We start from the raw sequence: 25000 nt of genomic DNA, 5'->3' as shown, positions 1-25000 counted from the left end.
GGAATCTTCTGACTGCACGAGGAGCATCTCTTAAACCCTGTGGGTTTGTCAGCTATGCTAGTACCCACACACATCTCCACCCACCAGCTATAAAAACCTATAGAAAGGAAAAACAGAATCTTTTAACTAAAGCAAAGGGTGAGAAGCGGGAAAACACCGCAAGGAGAAGGGAATCCTATCTAAATAAACATCATTGGGAATCCTATCTAAAAACAGAGAGAAGGAGAGGTAATTAAACTAGACTACAAAAGAGCAGGAAAAAATAAACCAAGTCAAAAAAGCCCCCCAAAAAGTAAAGCACTTGTATGAATAGCTAGCCTGAGCTCGGGGATCACATCCGAAGCATTTCAGCAGCAAACAAGATCTGAGGGTTAGACGGTAGCAAAGGATTATGGAGGGGAGAAGCTTGAGCTCTGGATCTGTCAGAGACAGTTGCCAGCTCGGATCAAAAACACATCTGCGATGAAAAATGACAGATAACATCAGATCTATAATTCCAAGTGGAAAGGGATGATGTTGAAAAAGGGGAAGCTCAAGAAACAAGGCAACTGGGATTTTGGATGCAGGCCTTTTAAGGAGAATAATAATTTTACAGATTATATCCATAATGTAGCAGAAAAAGTATTCCAAGAAAGTACAGTTGCGTACACTTACCATAAATGTAGATGTCAGAGTGTATTCACTGTTGCAGTCATTACATTTGGATAATCTGCTGGCAGGTTGCCTCAGTCAGCCTGATTAACAAAGTCTTGGGTCGTGCGTCAATTGCGGTCCCTTCTTCCATGACGTCAGGGCTACAACATAAGCTGCAGACGCCATTACATCAGTTTTTCTTGCATCAGATGTCAGGTGCCCCCCAAATGGGGAGCAGAATATATAAATAATTTTAAATACAAAAATATATACCTCCAAACAAAAGCAAATACACCAAAAAGGCTTAGTGTAGAATAATAAAGGAGAGGCATAGTAAGAGAAAAAACATGGGTCTGGAGGGGAGGGTAACCAGGACTGCAACGGTGAATACACTAACATCTACATTTATGGTAAGTGTACACAACTGTACTATGTTAGTAGTGTTTCACTGTTGCAGTCATTACATTTGGGTAGATTCCCAAAGCTGCTAAGGTTGGGAGAATGGATTTACACAGTATTAGGAACGGCTATAAGGCCCTGCAAAACAGCAGTGGCAAAGCCAGCTTTGGATTTAGAGAAATATGGTAAGTGATAATGCTTGGTGAAAGTATGAACTGAACTCCAGGTAGCAGCTTCTAGAATATCCCTGGTAAGAAAGGCTGTAGAAGTAGATGCAGCCCTGGTGGAATGAGATCTGATCCCATGGGGGATAGGCTTTCCATGGTGCTTATAGCATAAATTAATGCAATGGCTTATCAATTTGGAAATGGTTTGCTTTGAAATAGCCTTTCCCTCTGCCCCTGCAGCAAATGCTACCAGCAGTTCAGATTTTCTTCAAGATTTAGCCCTGTCCAAGTAAAATCTAAGTTGCCTGTGTACATCCAATGAATACAGAATCCGCTCCCCTTTGCTCTGTGGATTGGGAAAGAAAGTTGGCAAATGAATGGACTGATTAAGAGCCACACTGGATACCACCTTGGGCATGAAGGATAGGTTGGTCCTGAGTGACACACTGTCTGCATGAAAGATGATGAAAGGCTCCACTGCCATAAGGGCCTGTAATTCAGAAATCCTTCTAGCTGAAGTGATTGCCAAAAGAAGGCTGTTTTCCAGGAAAGGAATTTTAAGTCTGCTGTAGCAGCTGGCTCGAAAGGAGGTAGAGTGAGTTTTTCCAATACAAAGTTAAGGTCCCAGGCAGGGGTTGCAGCTCTCCTGGGTGGCCTTAAGTTTTTGGCCCCTCTGAGATACTGCTATAACAGAGGATAACAGAATGGGGGGGGGGGTTCTGTGTTGTAATGAGCTGAAAATGCTGAGACATGGATTTTTATGGAAGAAAAAGATAGGCCCTTATGAAGCATCTCAGTTAAGTACTGCAAAATCTGAGGTAAATTGGGCACTGCTGTGGTCATATCCTTTGAGATTTTGATTCCAGGCACAGAATCTTTTCCATTTCTCAGCACAAGATTTTCTGGTACTAGGTCTTCTCACATCCAAAAGGCCATCCATCACAGGTTTGCTGAGGGATGCTAAGGGAGAATTTAAGTGATTAGCCAAGCTGCAAGATTCAATGTTTGGAGCCGAGGGTGCAGAATTTGGTTGTTCTGCTGAGACAGTAAGAAAGGTGTCCGAGGCAGGTGCCATGGAGAAACTTGTGACAGACTGCATAGGAGTGGGTACCAGTGTTGACGAGGCCAGTCTGAAGCATGCAAAATCATCTTTGGTTTGTCCTGTTTGACTTTTAGTAGAACTTTGTAGAGCAAAGTCAGAGGGGGGAAAAGCATAGACTGAAGGGCAGAGCATCCACTTTCCAGTTTTTTTTTTTGTGAGGAATTCAGGGTAGTTCAGGGGTTAAGCAAAGAGATCTATGCCTGGGCTCCCCTACTTGCGTGTCAATATGTTGAAAATTCGTGGTTCCAGTTTCCATTCATGTGGGTCCATGAGATTTCTGCTTAGTCTGCCTAAATATTCAGCTTTCCTGGCAGGAATTGGGCTTGTAGTTGTATTTGATAGCTCAAGGTAGTGCTCCACAAGGCCATGGCTTGTCTGCAGAGGGGGTAGGAATGTGTACCCCCTTGCTTGTTTATGTATCACATAACTGTGGTGTTGTCAGTCTTTACCATTAGTTGCCTGGATGAAGGTAGTCCTTAAAGGCCGTCAGTGCTTTCTGTACAGCTAGCATGTCTTTTTGATTGATATGAAGGTGCATTTGATTCAAGCTCCATTTGCCCTGAATACACTTCCTGCCAGATGAGCCCCCCCACCCCCCGTGCATAGTCTGATGCGTTTGTAGTTAGGGTTTGGGCGGCAGGGGGTGGTATGAATGGCAGTCCCTTGTTTTGGTTGCAAGCCTTTGCCCACCAAAGGAACTCTAGTTGCAGGCAAGGTATAATAGGAATCATTGTTTCCAGGCTGCGACAATGATGACTCCATAAACTTTTTAAGTACCACAATACAATGGGAGGATATATGTATGTCTCCCAAATATGCAACAAAATCTAGAAAATCTAGGATTTTTGCTTGGAAATGTTTACATTGATGGGGCATAAATATATCCAAGTAGAATATTCCTCAGGTAGACAAATGTTGGAGGTGCGACTGGGAAGAAAAGTTACTTGGGGAACATTTTTCTGACAGTGAGGTGGGTCGGTGGACTTGAATTCCTTGTGGGATGCACTGTCGGAGATGCAGGGTGGGTGAATTGGTGTGACGAGGGAGATAATTTTTTTTAGCTGTGATACAGAAATCAGAATTGCCTAGATATGGCAAGGCCTTGTTGTGTCTAAACTGCCAAAAAAACTACAACATGGAAATCAAACTCTAAACCAACCATATTAGAAGTAGTGAATATAGTAAGAGATAAAACTGGAATTGAGATCTTTACCAAAAGGGTAAAAGCAAACTATACAGGAAAAAATGGGAATTGTGGGAAGAATATATACAGGGAGGAAGATTAAGTGATATATGTTTGTAACTGGTAGTGTGCCAGTATTGTTTGCAATGTAAAATGTTTGCAACTAGGATTGTGTCGGATTGGCGCTGTTTGTTTTCACCAATATAATAAGTGATGGTTTAATAAGTTGCTTGTTTAAAGAAGGGAACATGAATTGAATAACTTGTGTAACATTGCTTAGGTTATATGATATATAGCAGTATGTGTGAAGTATAGCATTTGTTAAACTGCATTAAATTAACATTTTTCTATAAATGTAAACTTGCCTATGTTACAAGTGATAAAAAAAAAACTTTACTCAATTAAATGATCATGGTTCTGATCAGTGTCATGCATAGAGAGTGCAGCTGTGATTTTTGCCAAACTAAACTGATAGGACCTGAACAGTGTAGATCTCATTCTGGATGAGATATCCTTTGTGCGCGACACTGAGAAGAGAAAGCAGTTGGCACAATGGCTAATGTTTTTGCCTCAAGCACAAGGTACATGGTTTAATTCCTAACCACTGACTAATGCCTGTATGCAGTTTGCATGTTCTCCCTGTGTCACTGTGGGCTGCGTCTCGCCTCCCAAAAACGGTGTTTCCACCTTAAACTCATCCAAGAATGGAGTTGAGGACAGCAACACTTTACAGATGGTGACTATAGTGGAAGAGTTGTGCAGACCAACTTCTTTGGGCTTCAACTGGAGTGCGGAGTGTCCTTAAGACAGAACACAGATCACAGACTGTGTGCCACTCGACTTGTGTAAAAAAATGGCTCTTGGTGATTTGCTCATGTTGATTAAGGTCACCAAAAATGGGAATGGGTATTTGCTACTGGGATGAGGACTCTGCCTACTCAGACCTATGTCAGGGACCCATGCTAATAGCACAAGGGGGTCTGTGCGCCCCAACTGGCCAGTGCGTGCCTGCCATGAAGCCCAGTAGCCTTGGGTCAATAAGCTACTGACCAGCCTTGGTTATTTGGGACAGCTCTGTTGGGAGAAAGCTGAACAAAACAAATAAACATTCCAAACAAATTATGGATTGCTTCACTCAATATAGGTTCACCAACAGGATGCAGCTTGGAAATGGAGGACATAATGGGAAGGAAAAGTCTGGACAACCTATGTATCTAGCAAACAAGATGGAATGATAGTGCAGCAAAGCCACTTGGCTGGGGGTCCAGACTAATTTTTATTACTCAAGGGAGGACAAATTAGAGATTCTAAAAGTACTGAGGTGAGAGTTCTCTGAAGACTATCTGTAATTTACAATACCCCCAGACTCAAAAATCAGACTCCAGTGTAAATATACAGCAGTATACATAATCTCAGCCTATGCCCCACAGCAGGACTGCAACAGTGAGGGGTGGGGATGCATTCAGGCAGCAGTTGCAGAACTAAACTAGATAGAGCAGGACAAAATGAGCTGATGTTAATAATGGAGGACCCGACTGCTCATACTGGGACCAGACAACATAACAGAGCATAAGGACTCCCTGGGTCCAAATGGGCAAGGCAAAAGGAATGAAGGCAGAAGCCATTCCAGACTTCAGTCACACAAATGGCTTGATGGCCAACACATGGTTCAACAATTGTCTCAAAATCACATACAAGACTGGCCAACATGCAACCCAGGCAGACTTCTTCCTATTAAAGGGCAATGGGGTGGATTCAGCAATTACAGTCATTCCCAGTGAAACAGAGTATCACCTCCTTAGTTATTCTTTTCCCCTCAGTCCAAGGAGTGTGCAGTACTGCTGACAGTGACTTATCCAGTCCACTGTCCCAGTGGGCTTCATGAAATGCAATTGCACAAAGGTCCCCTCTCTGACACAATGGTGACCTGAAAAAGCAATGAATCCTCAGCTAGTTGGTTAAGGGCCCTGGATTTATTTTATCAATTTCAGAACTAAACAGTTAAGCTACTGTAAAGGCTACATCCAGATATGCTGCTTTAAAGACACAAGGGACATTTTCCTCAACAGTTTGGGGGGACGGTCAATGCGAAGAACCCGAGCCGACTTAGTCATTCTGGGGAAGCCTCCATACCACAGGAGGAGAATGTTCTTTGAGAAGCCAGTTGTCACATGACCACAGCCACCAATGAAAGGTGGTAAAATGCAACAAAGTCCTGCATACGGGTGGGACACAAAGGCCCATGTTGGACCTCCTCAAATTAAGTCAGTCAGTACAAGTACTGCTAGCATTAGACCCCCTAAAACAGATGTGCTTGCGTTGCCTCTGGTGGGTCAGCTCCACTTCTGCTGTCCTACCAAAATCAGGCAAATATGTGCCAGATCCAGCATAGGAAAAAATAATGGTCTGAGCAAACATCAGAGGAGCTGATGCCACACCTATAGAGGCCAATGGTGGTATCCCAAAGAATGCCAATGAAGGCACAAGCAAACATGTCTGCATGGACTGAATCAATGCCTAGCCACCTAAAGGAAACATTGAGTCACCCTGAGCCTTTCAACCCAAGGTTAGACTCCCTCAGTCTCCCATACGTCTCACTAAAGTCATTGAACCATTCACTACTCCTGGCCAGTTTCTGAAAAAGGTTTGTGTGAATTAGTGCTATACCCAAATTACAAAGCAAGCAAGCACATACATACACACCTAAACAAATGAGGCCTGTAATTTGTGGTTCAAAATTTGTCTACATCTACATATCTATACCTGTACACATCTTATCACAAACACACAACGTTATGCAGCAGACCTCAAAAGATCTAGTAAAGCTAGACCTCAAAAGCTCTAGTAAAGCTAAAGCCAAACATGAGAGGTCAGAACATACAGTTGAGCAAGAATTTACCACAACAGTAGATGTCTGCTACAAGTGAAAATCTTTCTGGAATTTCAGTTTTACAAAAAATTCACCTCGCTCTCTAGGGTTCACCTTAAAAAGTTTCACCTGGTTCCTTCCCAGAATCTGTTGCTGGGTTACAGGCACAATTTTGGGCCAATGACAGCTTTTCTGCCTTAGGGAAAAAATGTTCCTAAAGCAGATTTCCAACCTCTTCTTCCTTAAGATATGGCCTCAGAGAAAGATTAGATGAATTAGTAGCATCTCAAATATAGACTCAGCATTGCCGTCCTATGAGCTTTTGCCATTCATCAAGAGGGAGTTCCACTGGTGAATCAGCTAGATGTCACAGTCCTGGAGTGCACTATCTGGCTCCTTTCCCTCACCAAGACCTTTGCACAGATGCTTCACACCTGGCTTGGTGCACTTGTTCCATGAATGTGAAATATAAGGTGTTTGGTCCAAAACAGACATGAAAGACCACGTCAGGGAAATTAAGTCACGACTTACAATTCATCCACTGAAACAGCTCAGGTGACATCATGCTGGACTGATGCTGGACTGAAGATCTAAAGATTCCCTGTTCTATCCCGGATTTCAGTATAGAAGTTTTGAGTTCAACTTTTTAGTGTAGACTTTGGGGGCACATATTGTAATATCTGAACTTGAACATGTGTGTACATGTATGTCAAAAATGAAGGCAATGCAGGCTGAAACCTACGAATGTGTGCTTTTTATTTCTTTACTCATCTCTGTAGCACAATGTGTTAAGTGCAGTGAGAACACAGCTGATTAAGGGTTCCAGACAAGCTAAAAAAAAACTTTCACAAAACAGTACAAGAATCCCATTTCTCACAATATTTAGTGATGTCCACTAATCTGGTTAAGTAATAGGCCACTATAAATTTGTTTTTCCTACGTGTAGATTCAAATCTTAGTATAGCCTATTTTGTGGTTGGTATAATGGTTAAGGCATTAACCTCACAAACAGGGTACATTTATCTTTGGAAGGGAAATTGAGTAAGGCTTAAAATGGCCCACAAGGGCAGCTTGTGCAGTACTTTTGGTATGAACCAATCACCTCTGGTCTCCTGGTCCACTCAGGGGTACCACAATATCACCACAGCTACACAGTACATTAACAAGCAATGCAGAACAGGATCCTACCATCTTTGCAGACTTGCAGTGACTTCTTTAGGCAGTCATACAATAGATCCTCAAATTTATTTACTGACATTTGATTATTGGGAAAGTCCAACTTGGTAGGTCCCCCAATTTCATTGGAGGTCTAGGGAGAAAAGCTTCACATTTTAAGAATAAATTTTATAAATTTTCAAAATGGGTGTTAGACAGGTCTTCCTGCAGACTGTCTATCAATGGGGTACTTCGCAAATAGAGCTCTCTACTTCTAGTCTGCACAAACAGCTCAGGTAGTTTTGTTCCAAAATTCCATGCCCAGTGGCTTGGAAAATAGATGCCATGTCTTTCTTGAAAAGAGATTCCTGTGTACATTCTCTACCCTACTTCTTAAAGTTCTTCTCAAAAATCAAACTAAAAATATTGCTAGCGAGTCTTTTTGGCCCAGACAGCACTGGTTCCCACTTTTTTCCCCATCTGGCCCAGGGCAGTCACCACATTACCTCAAAGGACGAATTTGCTCACACAGCAAAATAAGAAGTTATGTACTCACCATAACGTTCCATGCTTGTTGTCCAGCTCCCCTTCACTCTATGCTGGTTGGGTTCGAAACAGAGCATCTCTGTTCAGACTCTGTTCAATTCAAAAGCTCAAGAGCTTCCACTGGCTAGAGGCTATGCCCTACCCCATGATGCGCAGGGAAGATTACCCAGATCTCGTTTACAACAGAAAGCTTAAATATCATGAAACAATGAATCAGCTTGTATAGATAAGACCCAGGAGAGAATCAAACTCCACAATCCAATTAAAAATTGAATTATCCGCCCAATCCTCCGGGAGCAAAGGAGAGGGAAAGAGGGTGGGATGCAAGAATGAAGGCGAGATGGACAACAAACCTGGAACATTATGGTCACTACACGTCTTAATATTATGCTGTCCTAGCACCTTTTTTGGGTGGCTCAAGGGAATAAACTCTTCAGAACAGTGGACCCAAAGGAAGCCCTGTTCTGACAGACTTTGTAATGAGCGATAGGTATGAGGTCTTACCCATGTTGCTGCTGCACAAATAGAACTCAATGGGAGTCTGGCCTGGAAGGCAGAGTAAGTTGCAATTGCTCTTGTGGAACAGCCCTTCACTTTGCCTAGTAATGGTCTGTTTTGAGCACTATATGTGAAGGCAATACAATCTGCGAACCATTTCAACAGGGTTGCTTTTGAAACTGGCAGTCCTTTCTTCTTATCTGAAAAGACACAAAAATTTGGTCTGACTTTCTGAAATCTTTAGTTCTATGCATGTAGAAGCACAACTGCCTATGCACATCTATTGGCGTTGCCTATATTCTGCCTTCTTGTCACAGTTGGGGAAGAATACTAGTAATTCAATAGACTGATTTAGACTTGTTTCTGAGCATACCTTACGCAGAAAGGAAAGATTAGTGCACAAGGAGAGACAGTCATTGTGAAAAACTATGTAAGGAGGGCGTATAGATAGGGCTTGGAGTTCAGATACTCATCTGGTGGAGATAAATGGCCATTCTTGTCTGGTGAGGTAATAGCCACCAAGAAAAGCATCTTCCATGACAAAAACTTGTCATATGATGATGCAGCTTCAAAGGGAGGCAAAATTGAGGATAGAACAAAATTTAGATCTCACGGAGCTGGAGGTTCTCCGATTGGAGGTCTTAGCAGGGAAGTCCCTTTTAGAAAGGCTTCAGTCCCATTTTCCCAATATGCAAGTTGGATATAGCAGCTAGTTAGACTCAACTGTATCTGCTGCTGCACCCTCAAAACAGTTTAGCGAGAAAGTCTAGTAATGCTGTGATAGGAGCAGTAAAGCATTTTCAGAGCTTTGCCATTTCCTCCACTGTGGTGCAATCTCAGAGTTGGTATATACAAGTAGGGGGGTGGGGGGGGGCACAGCCCCATTTCAAGTTTAAGGTTACACTCGTCAGAGAACAATGATTTTTTTCCCTGGGGGGGGGGGGTCGCTGTTCTGCGCTTTTGCTGTTGGGTTTCGGACACAAGGGTTCAATATTACAATGATCAAACTTTTGTAAGTTCGACGTTGTGATATAGACCCAGGGTGGCCAGATTTGTAGAAAATCTCTTCCACAACCTCATATTTTAGGGACCAATTATGAGGCATCATAATAGCTCTGCTGAGTTTGTGCACTATCACGTAGGACTTCCCCAGGATGTGCGTGCTGTCAGAAATCTTTGAGAAGCGACAGCCCATTGCCATACTCTTTGTGCCTTTCGACAAAGGGGAGGATTTAGCTCCTCCTTGTTTATGTACCACACTACTGACTTTGTCAGTCTGAAATTGCAATAGTTCCTGTCGGGAGAGAGTCCTGGAATGCTTGCAACATGTAGAGCACCACTCTTCATCTCTAGGACACTGATATGCAAGTGGTTCGTGTGTTCCTACCAGATGCTTCGGAAGTCTTTCCCAGATAATTCCCCCCCACCCTGAGAAGCATCCGTGGTCAGTGTGGCTGTTGGTTGTGGAAAAACAAATGGGTGGTCCATGGTCAGAGTCATTTGAAAACACCACCGCAGATCCGTTTTGCACGACTCTGTGATAATGATCTTATGTGACAGAGGTCTTGCATGGATCACTGGAGAAAAGTAGCCATTGAAGGACTCGTGTGCAGACCCGCTAGAAGCACAAAATGATTGCAGCTGCCATGGTGCCCAGAACCTTCAAGACAGTCTTTGCCTGTACTTTTCTTTTGGATATCAAGCTCTTGATTTGACAGTGTAGGGACTGAATCCTTTTAGGTCTAAGTTTGGCCAACATTTTCCTTGAATCTCTGTGCCTAAAAATATAAAAGACACTGTGAAGGCGACAAGGCAGATGTTTTTGAAATTTACTGTAATGCCTAGCTTGGAACAGAGATGGTTTAGTCCCTTGCTTGCACTAGTACATGCTTGGTGGTGGTTAGTAGCCAGTCATCCAGGTATGGCAACACTGAATCAGACACACCTCAAGTGAGCCGTAACCACTGCCATGCATTTGGTGAACACTCTGGAGGCTGCAGTGAGACCAAAGGGCAGGGCTCAAAAAGTACAGTTTTGTACCTACCATAAATGTAGATGTTCGAGGATCCACATTGCTGCAGTCCTAACTATTGGGTAGTCCGCTGTCCAGTCGGCCCGAATACCAAAGTATATGGCTGACGTCGGTCAGGGCGCATTAGACTGACGTCAGTACGTCAGGGTACTAATGCGCATGACAGACGTCATATCCTCAGTCTTTTCTTGCCCCAGATGTCAGAAGACCCTGAAAAGCTAAGGCCAAAACCAAAAATTCCAAACATACCTGCACCAAAAATATGTACAATATATACAAAATTACCAGAATATAACCTCACCTACACAACCACCCTTAAACACAGAGGGAAGGAGGGAGGTAATTGGACTGCAGCAATGTGGATCCTCGAACATCTACATTTATGGTAGGTCCAAAACTGTACTATGTTCTTCATTCCACATTGCTGCAGTCCTAACTATTGGGTAGAATCCCAAAGCAGAGGTAAGGGAGGCTGGCAAATCATAAGGAAGCAGGAACTGACAACATGCCTTGCAAAATAGCTGTGGCAAAACCAGCCCTAGACTTAGAGTAGAGAGGAAGGTGATAATGCTTAGAGAAAGTATGCACTGAACTCCAAGTAGCTGCCTCCAAAATATCCTTAGTGGCCACCCCCTTTAGAAATGCTGTAGAAGTGGCAGTAGCCCTAGTGGAATGAGGCCTAATTCCAGCTGGAATCTCCTTGCCATGATGGGAATAACAAAATGCAATGCAAAACCCAATCCACCTAGAAATAGTTTGTTTTGACACAGGCTTGCCCTGAACCCAAAGCAAAAGAAACAAACAACTGCTGAGACTGCCTAAAATCCTTAGTCCTGCTCAAATAATAACGCAATTGCCTGTGTACATCTAAAGTGTGCAAAATCTTTTCCCCTTTATTTTGGGGATCTGCATAAAAAGTAGGCAAATGAATAGTTTGGTTTAAAGCCACACTAGAAACCACCTTAGGCATAAAGGAAGGATTAGTACGTAAAGATACCCTATCCTTATGAAAATCAAAAAGGCTCTACCGCCATAAGGGCCTGCAACTCAGAAACCCTTCTTGCAGAAGTAATGGCCAACAAAAAAGCAGTCTTCCATGACAAATATTTCAATTCAGCAGTAGCCGCAGGCTCAAAAGGTTGTAGAGTAAGTTTCTCCAACACAAAATTGAGATCCCAAGCAGGAGTAGGAGCTCTACGTGGGGGTGTCATATTTTTTGCCCCTCTAAGAAATTGCTTGAACAAAGGATGCGAAAACAATGGTGGGTCACAATCATAGTGAGCTGAAATTGCTGCAGCATGAATCTTAATGGAAGAGAAAGACAAACCTTTGTCCAATAACTCAGTAAGATATTGAAGAGCCACACTCAAATTAGGCTCAGAAATCTCCAAATTGTTTGCTGCACTCCAAAATAAAAATCTCTTCCATTTTTCTGCGTACACTTTCCTTGTACTAGGTCTTCTGGCTTCCATAATCACATTTAAAACTTGTTGAGGAAGTTGAGACCTGCTGTCTTTCAAAACAGAATATGCCAGGCTGTTAGATGAAGAGACTGAAGCTTGACATTGAGCAGGTGACCGTCCCTCTGAGACAACAGGTGTGGAATCAAGGGTAAAGGCCATGGAGGCTTCCTTACCAGACTCCTCAGTAATGGGTACCAGTGCTGCCGAGGCCAATCTGGAGCTATTAAAATCATCCTTGGCTTGTCTTGTCTGACCTTTAGAAGCACCTTTGGGAGAAGAGGCAGAGGTGGAAAAGCATACACATGAAGATTTTTCCAACTGAAAGAAAGAGCATCCACTTTCCAAGCTGTGTGATGAAACCTCTTTGTGCAAAACTTTGGCAGCTGGTGGTTTAGTGGAGAAGCGAACAGATCTATGTCTGGAGTTCCCCATGACACTGTCAATTTTTGAAATACATGAAGATCCAGTTTCCACTGTGGGGATCCATGATTTGTCTGCTTAACACATCTGCTAAGGAGTTCTGTGCTCCCGGCAGAAACCTTGCCTGAAGAGTTAGTTGCAAGCTGAGCGCAGTCTCCCATAAAATCATTGCTTGCCTGCACAATGGGTAAGAATGTGTTCCCCCTTGTTTGTTGATGTACCACATGACAGTTGTGTTGTCTGTTAGAATCAACACCTGCCCTGGAAGAAGTAACTCCTTGAAAGCCATTAATGCAAACTGGACTGCTAACATCTCTTTCATGTTGATATGTAGATGCTGTAGTCTGGCAGGCCACTTGTCTTGTATCCACTTTCCACTTAGATGAGCTCCCCAAGCAATGTCTGAGGCATCTGTCGTTAGAATCTGACTCGCCTCTGGCCGGGTCACAGAGAGTCCCTTGTTTAGGTGACATTCCTGAGCCCACCACAAAAATTCCTTTTGAATGCAAGGTATTATTTGAATGACAGTGTCCAAATCCTGGCAGTGCTGTGTCCATACATTTTGAGATACCATTGCAGCTTCCTCATATGCAGTTTGGCATTGGGAAGCACCAGAATACAAGATGCCATGAACCCTAAGGCTTGAAGGACTGTCCTTGCAGTCAGCCCGGACTGAAGAGATAGTTGATGGAAGTAACTGGAAAGATTCTTTTGTTTGTCCGGGGTTAAAAAGGCCATCTGGGCTGCTGTATTCAGTCTCACACCCAGAAAGCACATATCTTGAGAGGGTACTAGACTGGACTTTATTTCGCTCACAGAATACCCTAGGCATCTTAGCACTGCTATGACATAATCCAAATGCTGTAGAAGGTCTTCCTTTTCTTGAGCTAGAATCAGGCAGTCGTCCAAGTAAGGATAGATTTGAATTCCTTTTAGCCTGAAGTAAGCTATCACTGGAGCCAGAACCTTTGTGAATACTCTGGGCGCAGTGGATAAGCCAAAGGGCAATGCAGAGAACTGATAATGAGAATTTCCAGCTCGAAAACGCAGATACTTCCTGCAACTTAGTCTTATAGGCACATGAAGGTAAGCTTCCTTGAGATCTAAAGTTACCATCCAGTGATCCTTGCCCAGCAGAGGTAAAAGCTGTTGTAACGTCAACATTTTGAACTTGAGAATGTCCAGATAAGTGTTGAGGATAGATAAATCCAAAATTGGCCTCCACGTGTTCCCCTTCTTCGGTACTAGGAACAGGCGAGAATAAAATCCTAGGCCCCTTTCTGGCACAGGAACTGGCTGAATGGCCCCTATGTGGAGCAACAGAGAAATTTGCTTGTGAGCCTCTTGTCTTTGTAGAGGAGGAATGTCTGGCATGCCTTTGAAAGGAGGCATGGTATGGAAATAAAACCTGTAACCGTGGTGAATGATATCCAGAACCCATCTGTCTTGGGTAATTAAATCCCAATTTTCTTTGAAAAGAGACAGCCTTCCTCCCAAAGGTGCTGCCAGGCGAGAATGTACTGGCAGCTGAAAAGGCAGGTCATTGGGTCTGCTTATGAAAGGACTGACCCCTGCCCTCACCAGAAGTCTGAGCAGGGGAACTCCCTGTCCTAGGCCTAAAAGAACCTTGAGCTCTGCCCCTACCACGTCTAGACCTACCCCTAGACTGGGAATCATAAGCAGGATAAGTCCATCCCTTAGTAGGCCAATTTCTACTAAACTTCGGAGGCTGCACCTGCAAAAAATCCTTAACAGTTTGCATAGACTTAGCCTTGTCCTCCATTTTCTTTAAGACTGCTTCCACAGGCGAACCAAACAACACAGACTGCAAAGGAGCATCCAAAATCCTTGTTTTAACATGCTCAGCTAAATTCTGATCTCTCAACCAGGCATGCCTACGAAGAACAGAACCAGTGGCAGCCACCCTCGAGGAGGCCTGCACAGCATCAAAACCACATTGCAAGGAATGTTTACCCACCTGTTCAGACACATGAACTAAATCCTGCAACTCTTTACACTCAATACCTTCTGCCAGAGCATCCTCCTTAGATTTCAATTGTGAAAGGAGATAATTCTGATATTTTAACATGTGAAACTGACAATTCAACGCCCTCATGGCTAAAGTGGAAGAAGTATACACTTTCTTTCCCCATCTATCCAAAGCCCTTGCCTCTTTATCAGGAGGAACAGGATTTTTAACAACAGAGGCCTTCACACCTTTAGGCCCCTGAGAGACAGTTTCGGGTCTGCCCTAGGACTCTTAAAAGATACTTATGAGCTTCAGGCACCCTATAGTACCTATCCGGTTTAACTGGGGCAGGAGGCAAAGAATCAGGATTGAGGGAAGCCTCTGCAAAACATCTTCCACCACATTCAGAACAGGAGGTATAGCTAAAGGCCTATGCTGGGGTAAAAACAAGAATTCCCTAAGCCTCTTCCTGGAATCAGAGAAATCTTGACCTTCCCATTTAAAATGCTCCCTCATGGAATGCAGAGTCTCTGAAAATGAAAAATCCTCAGGAGGAGAAGCTGAAGGAGTAGAATCATCCACATCAGAATCAGAATAAGGAGGATACTCCTGCAAGTCTTCAGCCGAAGACTCAGAAGCCTCCGAACATTGCTCAAAACTCTCAAACTCAGGTTCCACCCTAGGCCTCTTATCAGGAGGGGGCATAGAACCTCTAATCATAGTAATCAAATCCTCTGCCATTTTAAGCATATGTTTCTTAGGCAAAGACCCTGAAGCACTAGGAGAAACCCCCACTGAAGTTAAACTTGGCCTGCCTCTCAAAGAAGCCTTGGAAACAGAAGGGGAGGCTCTAACCACCATAGGAAGAGAGGGAAGAACAGCCACCTGAGAAGCCCCCTCAGCCTGGCCTACTTCCTGCGAGGATACATCCTGTAACAGTAAAGTCTCTCCCTGAGACTCCAAAGAAACACCTGGCAAAACCTCCGGCTCCACTGAGCCTTCTAAAGATCCGACGTCTGGGACTGTCGGTTCTTCCACTCTAGGCTTTGCTGCTTTGTCCTTGCGCTTTTGGCGAAGCGGCGCCGGAGCCTCCGGCGGCATTTTATAATTACAACGCTTCCCAAAACTAACCTGGCACAGTCTAACCTTCTCTTAATAGTGCGTTTGTTAAATCTAGCACAAGAGCGGCATCCAACAACGTCGTGCTCAGGCCCTAAACAAGGTATACACAAAGTATGGTAATCCCTATGAGGTATCTGTTGCCCACAAGAAATACAGTTATTCACTTTTTCTGACATCCGGTTAAATACTGAGGCAAGAAAAAACCAAAATATTCTAACGGGTACTTAGCCAACTTTGATTCGGTCTGAAACTCTGACTTCAGAAACTTTCAGAACGCCAACCTGCACTCGCAAAATTGCTTCTGCATCGGACCATGCGGCAAAAAAGACTGAGGATATGACGTCGGTCATGCGCATTAGTACCCTGACGTACTGACGTCAGTCTAATGCGCCCTGACCGACGTCAGCCATATACTTTGGTATTCGGGCCGACTGGACAGCGGACTACCCAATAGTTAGGACTGCAGCAATGTGGAATGAAGAACATCTGGTAATAACTGGCTCCCAGCCAAAAGGATAAGGGTCTCCTGGATCACCTGTCCATTTTTATGTGGTAGCACACATCCTGGAAATCTATTGAGCACATCCAATCATCTTTCCCCAGAAAAGGAAAAATGGACTGCAGTGTCACCATCTGGAACTTTGATTTCTTGACAGACTTGTTTAATCTGCAGAGATACAAAATGTGTCTCCAGTCCCCTGTCTTTTGACACTAAAGAGAACTGTGAGTAAATTCCAGATCCAATCTAGTCTGCAGGGACATTCTGGATGACTATCTAGCAACTTCTGTACTTCTAATGTCGTATGGTCCCTTTGACTGGGTGGAGTATCTGGGACGGATTGTTTCTCCAAAGGGGGAAATGGAAAAGGGTATGATCATTTGTACCAATTTGTCTTGTGTGAAATCTAGCCAGGCCTCTGGGTACAATGATAAGCATCCCCTGACTGCCTCCAGAAACAGACGGATAGGCCTCCATTCAGGAGAGCTGAAAGGGCTTCCCAGGGAACAAGTCCCTGTCACCCCAGTTCTGCAGATCCCCTCTGCCGCCAGGTCGGCGTCTTCTGTTACTTCCCCCTCTGCCCCTTAGGGAAGAGACACTACATGCATCGGGAAATACTCTTTGGGATTTGCAAAACAAAATCTTTCCTCCCCTCTGACCTTTGGATAAGGTCTAGTGGGAACAGAAAAACAGACCCCAACAGCAGACAGACTTCTTCCCTCCTGTTCGTACCTGGTAAAGGTCTCCAACAGTAGGCCTAAACAATGATGAGCCATCAAGTGGGTCATTAGTGAAGGAAGACCTGAAGGGTTCACCAAAGTTGCAGAGACGCATCCAGGAATGCCTCAAGGAAATTCCTAAAGCTGCTGCCCTACTCGCTCCATCACTTGCATACGAAATCATCCGCATGGATGAGTTAACCAGAGTTAAGGGTGGAGAGCGGATATGAAACCTTATCCGAAACCCCAGCAGCTACAGTACCCTGCAGGGCATCCCCTAGCTCTTTCAGGAGATCCCTTTGAAGTTTGGTAAAATTGGTCAAGTAATTCAGTGATCAAAGTGTAAGAGCCGCTGAAGAGAAGGTACGCTTTCCATACCTGTCCATAGTCAGAGAGTCTGTTTCGATGGATGAACAGACAAGGAAGCTTCCAACAATTCCTTTTTGGTGGCCGCCTCAATCACCATCACATCTACTGGGACCCCTTTTGTCAAGAACTCTCATCTGTGGGAGCAATAATGAACTTGTTAGGCCTCCTCAGAACAGGCTCCACTGTACCAGGAGACGCACGTCTTTCAAGCAATAACAGTCATTAGTTGGTCAAAGGGTGGAGACACCCAAGAGGCTGTAGGGCAAGACTGAAAAGCTTCCAGGTACACAGACTTGTCCTCAAAAAGATTGGTGGACTTCCAGCCACCCCTCTGCTTAAGAATCTCCAAGATGTCTGCAAAGGAGACATCCTCAGAGGGGGACCATTCTGAAACATCCAGGTCGGTGTCAGACATAATGGACTCATCTTGAGAGTCCATGTGCTTCCTCTTCCAAGGACCTCCTCAGAGGGGTACTCTGGGGAAGTTTCGAAAAAGACAGTCTTGCTCGTTGGGGCTTCCTGGGGCTTAGGCTCTCTGCGCTTGGGTGGGAGCGTTGGTACAGAGAGATGCAGGAGCTTTTGGGAGAGCTCGAACCAGTGTGTGGAGCCAGTGGTGACCGCACTCAGCTCAAAAAGCCACCTCACCCCATTCAGAGGATGTCCCAAGCTCCAAAGAACAGACAGACCAACCCAGAGGCAGAGTGGTTGGCTCCGAAGCAAAGGTAAGAGCAGAGCTCAACCTCGCCAAAGCCCAGAGAGGCAGAACCGGCTCAGGCAGCTATCCGATTAGACTCTCCTCCTCAGACCCGATGGGAGAGTGTCGGCTCCCAGATTCTGATAGAACAGAGGTAGTCAAGAGCGGTAGTCGGAACAGAGAATCCAGTTGGAGATCTCCGTTCCCACGTTTCCACTACTATTGGGTCCAAGCCCTCTGGCTCTGAAGCCCCTGAATGGGTTGGAGGAGGAATAGAAGAAAGAGATGGAGCCTCTGTCAACTCCGGCTCCTTCTGGGTTGGAGTAAACAAACTTTTTGCCAGCGCTAGTGTACAAAGATTCTTCACCACCCGTTCCACGTCATCAGACAAGCTCCTGGAAGAACAGGAGGGCAAAGGAGATCTCACCCTTTCTAGGAGAGGAGATCTTAGTCTGAGTAACCAGCTCCAGAACTGGGGGACAGTCTCCTGACTTGAAACTCTGTTCCGTAACTGCCAATGGAACTGAAGATGTAGACTTCTCAGAGCCAAGAGCCATTGGTTCAGAGTCAGGTGATTTTACGACAATCTTCTTAGCCAGCTCAGAGGCGGGATCCGTATTCAAAGTTCTTTTTCCAGACTTTTCCACTTTATAGGAGGAAGAAGGTTTGGAGCTCTAAGACCCTTGCAAGGTTTCAGAGAAAGGAACCTTTACTAGCCCTCTTAACAAATCAGTTTGTTACATTCAAGTAAAACACTACTGCTAAAGGCATGGCAAAATGTAAACGATTCCTGTAAGTGAAGGGCACCCCAAACAATAAACACAACTGGTGTGCCCATCGTTAAGAGACATCTTTTGGGAGCATTTATTGCACTTTTCGAACACTGACTGCTTGGGTTCCTTCTGATCCTTCGACATGTTAACTAACGAGAAGGGAACCCCAAAGAAAAACTCTTGTTACCTCAAAGTTGAAAAACTAGACTGAGACCAGCAAACACTGTCTACAAGAAAACAATATGTAACAATTATCTAAGTCACCAAGCCTAAACTACAATAACCACAGCACACAACTACTCTATTACTAACGTAGCTGTGAATATCTATATATAATGCCGACTACACACAAAAAAACAAGTCTGAAGAGAAAACCTCCAACTTAAACAATTTCTCCTCGCGACTATAGGTAAGTTAACGAGAGGGAGGGGAGCGGCCCTCAAAGTTAAACAGGCCACTAGAAGCCCTCCACCTTAAACGAGCTACCTGAAAGGATAAGGGAGAAATCTAACTAAAATGAGCTTCGGAATGAAAAGGACAATTAGAGTTAGACCTGATGAAGAAAAAGGGAACAATGGCCAACAGCAGCAACGACAGGAGGAAAAAACAGATTGTAGGTTACTCTAGAAAACATACAATCAATAAACTTCAACAATTTTACTAGAAATATCAAATATATCAATAAAATTGAAACTTAGCCAAGAGCCAATCAGAAGTCATCCGATCTGCTTGAGCAGCAATAGAGATTGGGGTAATCTTCCTTGAGCATCATGGGATACAGCATAGCCTCAAACCAGTGGAAGCTCTCAAGCTTTTGAATTAGGCCAAGTTGGAACCGATGCTCTGTTTTGAACCCAACCAGCACAGAATGACTGCGAGATGGGACAACATAACATTTACTCTTATTCATCCAGACCCATCAGTTCTGAATATAATCCTCAGGATGACCATATTTTGATTCCCTTTAAGTATTGCCTTTCTAAGAACAAGCTGAGGCTAAAATACCTTACATTTCCAAATGGAAAAAGATTTCTCCTTTGGTGCCTGAAAAGGAGATAAGGACCCTTGTTTGATAGGTATACTAGACACATACACTCACTCATGTGAGTTACTTAATTTCAGGTCTGACACTATTAAAGCTCATGTCATCCTTCCCCGACTTTATCAGTTTTTAAAAAGGTGTCCCATCTCGGGCTACCTAGGAAACCCATTTCTCCTCTCTGTAGGACATTATGTTTTAGAAAAAACTAACCCTTTCTCCCTTTGAGCCTGCTTCCTCTGCTTCTATCAAGTTTTGTATTTGAAAGACTACCTTGTTGCTGGCTCTTACTTCTGCCAAAAGGGTTTTGAGAGCTGCGACCATTCAATGCTTATCCCCTTTTCATTTTTTTCATAAAGATAAGGATACTCTCAGAATTAACCAATCCTTCATGCCAAAGATGGTCACTGAGCTCTCTCTAACCCAAACTATCAACCTCTATTTCTCTCCTCCCTGTAAAACAGGGGAGAATGAATATCTAGAGTACAAAATTCTCAGACTTATTTTATCTTGACAAAATACATGCATTTAAATCAGACGATCTTTTAAGATTACTTTCAGGACAAGTTGGGTCTTCCTATCTCCAGAATTTCCAAATAAATACATATATACTTTTTATCTCCTTACTATTCCAACCATGGAAAGGAGCTTCCACGGGTTTACTGTTCCTTAGGTGCCATTTATAAAGGTCTAGATTCCAGATCTATTTTAGAGGCTGCTATTTATCTTGCATAGATACATTCACAAAGCATTACTTGACTGCCGCCTTTTCTAAAGCTGGATTTCCTAGATCCATTTTACAAGGAGTTTTTAGATTCCAGCTCAATTCCTCATTCCTGTACCCTGGAGACAGAAAATCTTTGGGACTCGCTTGTCAGTAATGCTGCAACAATGACTATGGGAAAGACTAGTACAGTTGTGTAAGAACTTACCATAACGCAGCAACTTTTTTTTTTTTAAATGGTGGACATGTATTTTTTGTTTTTGTTTTTGCCTTGCTGGCTTTTTGGTATAGGGCAAGAAAGTCAAGATGTACTTCATGCTCATATGTCCCTTATGCATCACACTGAGATTTGGTCATACCAAATATAAACTATGGCAAAAAGGCCACAAACAGCACACAAGTTCTGAAAAAAAGATTTACTACAAAAGACCAATTGTAAGCGCTTTTGTCTTGCTTCATTCAATGAGCAAGATTTCTTCAGACAACCAAAAGGACAAAATACAACAGTCTTAAAATACATTAAGGTTTATCACATGACTGCATGAATTAAAGACCTAAAAGGTGTAGCTCACCGCAAATAGAAAGTGTACTATACTAAACCAGGCTGACTTAACCAAATGTAGGCTATCTACACTCACTCTTATCGAGATCACCTAAAAATAAATCTATACAGATTTGCTAACAAAATGAGTAAATGAGCACCCGATTCCTAGGGTAAGCTGTTTTTTCTTTTCTTCATACAGTAATATAAAATTACAAGAAAATTTATCTATGAACTCTCGCTGGATTTTAAATTTAAGATGCCATATTTAAGGCTGGGGGCACAGACTCACAAAAATGTGGGAATCCCCTCCCCAATAAGCATGTTAAGGAGGAACTTAATTTTGCAACTAAGTTACTTTGCTGGGGGTGGAATCAGACCTCAGAGAATTTAAATTACTATTAAACCACCAAATTGATCAGCATTGAAATTTGACTAGAAAACAGTCAAAAGCACACACCACCTACTAATCTAGCTACCATGTCATGTGGGTTGGGATAGGTTCTTACAAATCAAGCCAAAACGTTTCATAAAGTTAATATGCATGAAAAGTAAAAAGTTCATTCCAAGGTGCTATACATGCAAAAATGCTCAAACTTTAGAAAGTAAAAAAAAAAAAAAAAAAAAAAAATGGGGGCACAAATGCCAAGCACACTATTCTTTTTCATCTCGCAATCAAAAGTTAGATACTTACATTGTGAACCAGCTTTTGTTTGCTACCTGTAGCATTTTCCTTCTCAGGAAATACAGATGAGACAATTCCAGTTTCGTAGGCAGCTTCACCGACTTTTCCAGTTGTTGGTTTTAGAGTCTTGCAATTTGGGCGCAGTTCTTTGCTATTAGAAACCACATAACTTACTTCTTTACTAAGGAAGCTCTCTATGGTCTTAAAGAAAGAAAAAAAATGTTCTTTACTAAAGAAGCTCTCTATGGTCTTAAAGAAAAAAAATGCAAGACATAAAAACTGAGACACTGTCTATGCACACACAAATATAATCAGTTTTTTCTTGAGATCTATACCACTTTATGGGCTCGAATTTTTCAACTGGAAGGTTTGAGGAACCAAGTTCATAAATAGCAGAACAACTTGGTCACCTAATACGCTTGGTATTGCAAAACTAACTGTTCACAGTTAAGTTTGTAAAACACACCACCACTTCTAAGAGACAGATAGTAAAAGTCTACCTTCCCAGCAAAAACAAAAATGCACATTAAGGCATCCAATGGCCTAATCTTTTCTAGGTCACATCACATTAAGCAAATTATATATATAGCATACATATCCACTACACAACCCGCGTATGAATTTAATGTACAGAAAAAGCACCAGCTAGGACAGTGTATCTGGTTTCGTGACACAGGGGAAAACAAGCCCGGTGAGAACTGGAATAGTATGGTATGCTAATAACAGCAAAGTTTGAGAAATTAGCACCCTGAAATCAGGGATAACAGCTTTTAGGAAAAAAGTCTGCAAATAATGGATGAGCCACCCTCAACACCTCTTCCACTCCACAACCCACCCCACCCTTTCCACCCACCCTCATCTGACCTATAACCTGCACAATTCAATTGAAAAACAAATCTGTTGGGGGGAATAAAAAAATGTACAATAAGCTGGTTGCATAAGTGTGTACACCTTTAAATACTTTGAATGCTATAATTAAAAAGGTGCTAGTCTTCCTTGTGTACATACCTATCAATTAAGGAGACTCTGATTAACCTCAAATAAAGTTCAGCGGTCCTAGGATTTTCATGATATTTACTCAAGTTGCCTGCTACAGCAAAAGCCATGGTTCGCAGAGAGCTTACAAAGCATCAAAGGGATCTCATTGTTGAAAGACATCAGTCAGAAGGGTACAAAATATTTCCACAGCATTAGATATACCATGGAACACAGTGAAGAGTCATCAAAAAGTGGAGAAAATACAGGACAACAAAGATGTTGCAAAGAACTGGACGTCGCTTCAAAACTGATGAAAGGACAAGCCAAAACTGGTCAGGGAGGCTGCCAAGAGACCTACAGCAACACTAAAAGAGCTGCAGGAATTTCTGGCAAGTACTGGTTGGGTACTACTTGTGACAACAATCTCACGTATTCTCCATATGTCTGGACTATGGGGTAGGGTTGCATGACGGAAGCCTTTTCTTACACAAACATCCAGGCCTGGCTAACATTTGCAAAACAATACATCAAGTCTCCCAAAAGCATGTGGGAAAATGTGCTGTGGTCTGAGACAGTTTGAACATTTTGGCCACAATTCCAAAAGGTACATTTGGCGCAAACACTTAAAATCACCAAACGAACACCATCCCCACGGTGAAGCATAGTGGTGGCAGTATCATGCATTGTGGTTGCCTTTCTTCAGCTGGAACTGGGGCTTTAGTCAAGGTTGCCAGTCACTTTTGGCAGAAAACCTTCAGGGGTCTGCTAGAAAGCTGAAGAGGAATTTCACCTTTTCAACACAATGACAGCAAGCATATGGCTTCACCAGAAGAAAATTAAAGTTTCGGAATGGCCCAGCCCTAAATCCAATAGAAAATTGGTGGGGTGACCTGAAGAGGGCCGTGTACAAGAGATGCCCTCGCATCCTGACAGATTTGGAGTGCTTTTGCAAGTAAGAGTGGGCAAATATTGCCAAGTCAAGATGTGCCATGCTGATAGACTCCTACCCAAGACTATGGAATGTTGCAAATTAAATCAAAAGGTGCTTCAACAAAGTATTAGTTTAAAGGTGACACACTTATGCAACCATCTTATTATAAGTTTATTTTTTATATTTTTTCCCCTAACAGATTTGTTAGTTTTTCAATTGAATTGTACAGGTTATAGGTCACATTAAAAGGTGGAAAAAGTTTTGAAATTATTTATTGTGGTCTCATTCTTTTACCTAAAAAAAAAAATTAAAACTGACATTTTAACAGGGATGTGTACACTTTTTATATCCACTGTTTGTCATACGCAAGATTATGAGCTTTCAGGTTGCGTCCTTAAATAACGCACCCTTCCATACTGAATATTGGGTGGGCTCCCTAGGTTACCACTTACCAAATTAAATGCAAACAGCTGAGGTGTTCAGATTACTATATTACACAACGGATAAAAGCTACTTGCTCAGATGCCAGTATATGGACACTGCCTACAAGACACAGTGTGGCATATAGTCTGCTTACCCCTCCTAAGTGCTGCACAGCATCTGCGAGAAACTTTGCTTTCTTATTGCTGGGTAGATCAAGATAGAAGGACTTCCCAGAAAACGGCTTGTTTTTAAATGCTTCCTCTTCTTTCAACTCTTGCAGGAGGCATCGCCTTCTTTGTACCTTCTCCAGTTTGGGCTTCTTTTCCCCCATCAGTAAAGATGACATTTGAGATGATGCTGTACAAATCATTCAGAGAGAATGAGCATTGTTTTGATCAAGACAACAGCATCTACTTGTATCCCATCAGTTTAGCATTTCCATCGCCTCCAGATCTGTCATGACACATTAAAAAAATGTATTGTACTGTAAATACTTAAAACATTCTAATGTTACATTAACATGTAGCAGAACCTCCATAAAAAGCACAAAAAAGTATACATGCCCACATGCAAGACAGCCATACTTTCCACCTGAAGAGAGAAGCACTTCATGCCTAACATTAGAAACACCCACTAAAGAAAATCTAGCATGCAAACTCACATTCAGACATTTAAGAAGGTCCCTCAACTAATTACAGCCCATTGATGCCTCTAGGTGCTTTTGCAGCCTACTGACACCTACAGGTGTCCAATACAAATATGAACTGCTACATTAATTCCACAGCCCTTCTACATAAGTTATTGAAAATTCCAACTTAAAGCTTACATGATGGGCAACACAACTGCACTGAAATTTTCTCCATCTAGGGCTACATAAGGGATACTAATTTTTGTTCATATACCCTCTACCTAAATTACCATAACTTTCATGTCTAAGTATCTCAACTAACACAAACATAACTGCTTAGCCTCATCTGAAGGCCCAGATGGATAAACAAACTGCTGCTGACAGTAAGCTTTTGGCATGAGTTTTTACGGAGAATCGCAAATTACAACAAATAAAAGAC

The 25000-nt window shown here is 42.8% G+C and overlaps 1 protein-coding gene across 6 annotated transcripts in view; it reads right to left on the bottom strand.

Moving 5' to 3' along the window:
- Window positions 1–25000, bottom strand: part of DBF4B (DBF4 zinc finger B) — a 235744-nt gene that overhangs the window by 130447 nt on the left and 80297 nt on the right. For all 6 annotated transcript variants that reach the window (XM_044055101.1, XM_044055098.1, XM_044055096.1 and 3 more), the window contains 2 exons: window positions 24088–24386; window positions 21611–21802 (listed from right to left, as the gene is read on the bottom strand). In XM_044055101.1, the coding sequence (XP_043911036.1) occupies window positions 21611–21802; window positions 24088–24303 (408 nt within the window). In that variant the 5' untranslated portion in view covers window positions 24304–24386. The remainder of the gene's footprint in view (window positions 1–21610; window positions 21803–24087; window positions 24387–25000) is intronic.

This window comes from Protopterus annectens, chromosome 13.part0, assembly GCF_019279795.1.
Source record: "Protopterus annectens isolate FY-2018-M chromosome 13.part0, PAN1.0, whole genome shotgun sequence".
Classification (NCBI taxonomy): Eukaryota; Metazoa; Chordata; order Ceratodontiformes; family Protopteridae; genus Protopterus; species Protopterus annectens.
Note: the sequence above shows the minus strand (reverse complement) of the source record. Positions and strands in the feature narration are given on the sequence as shown.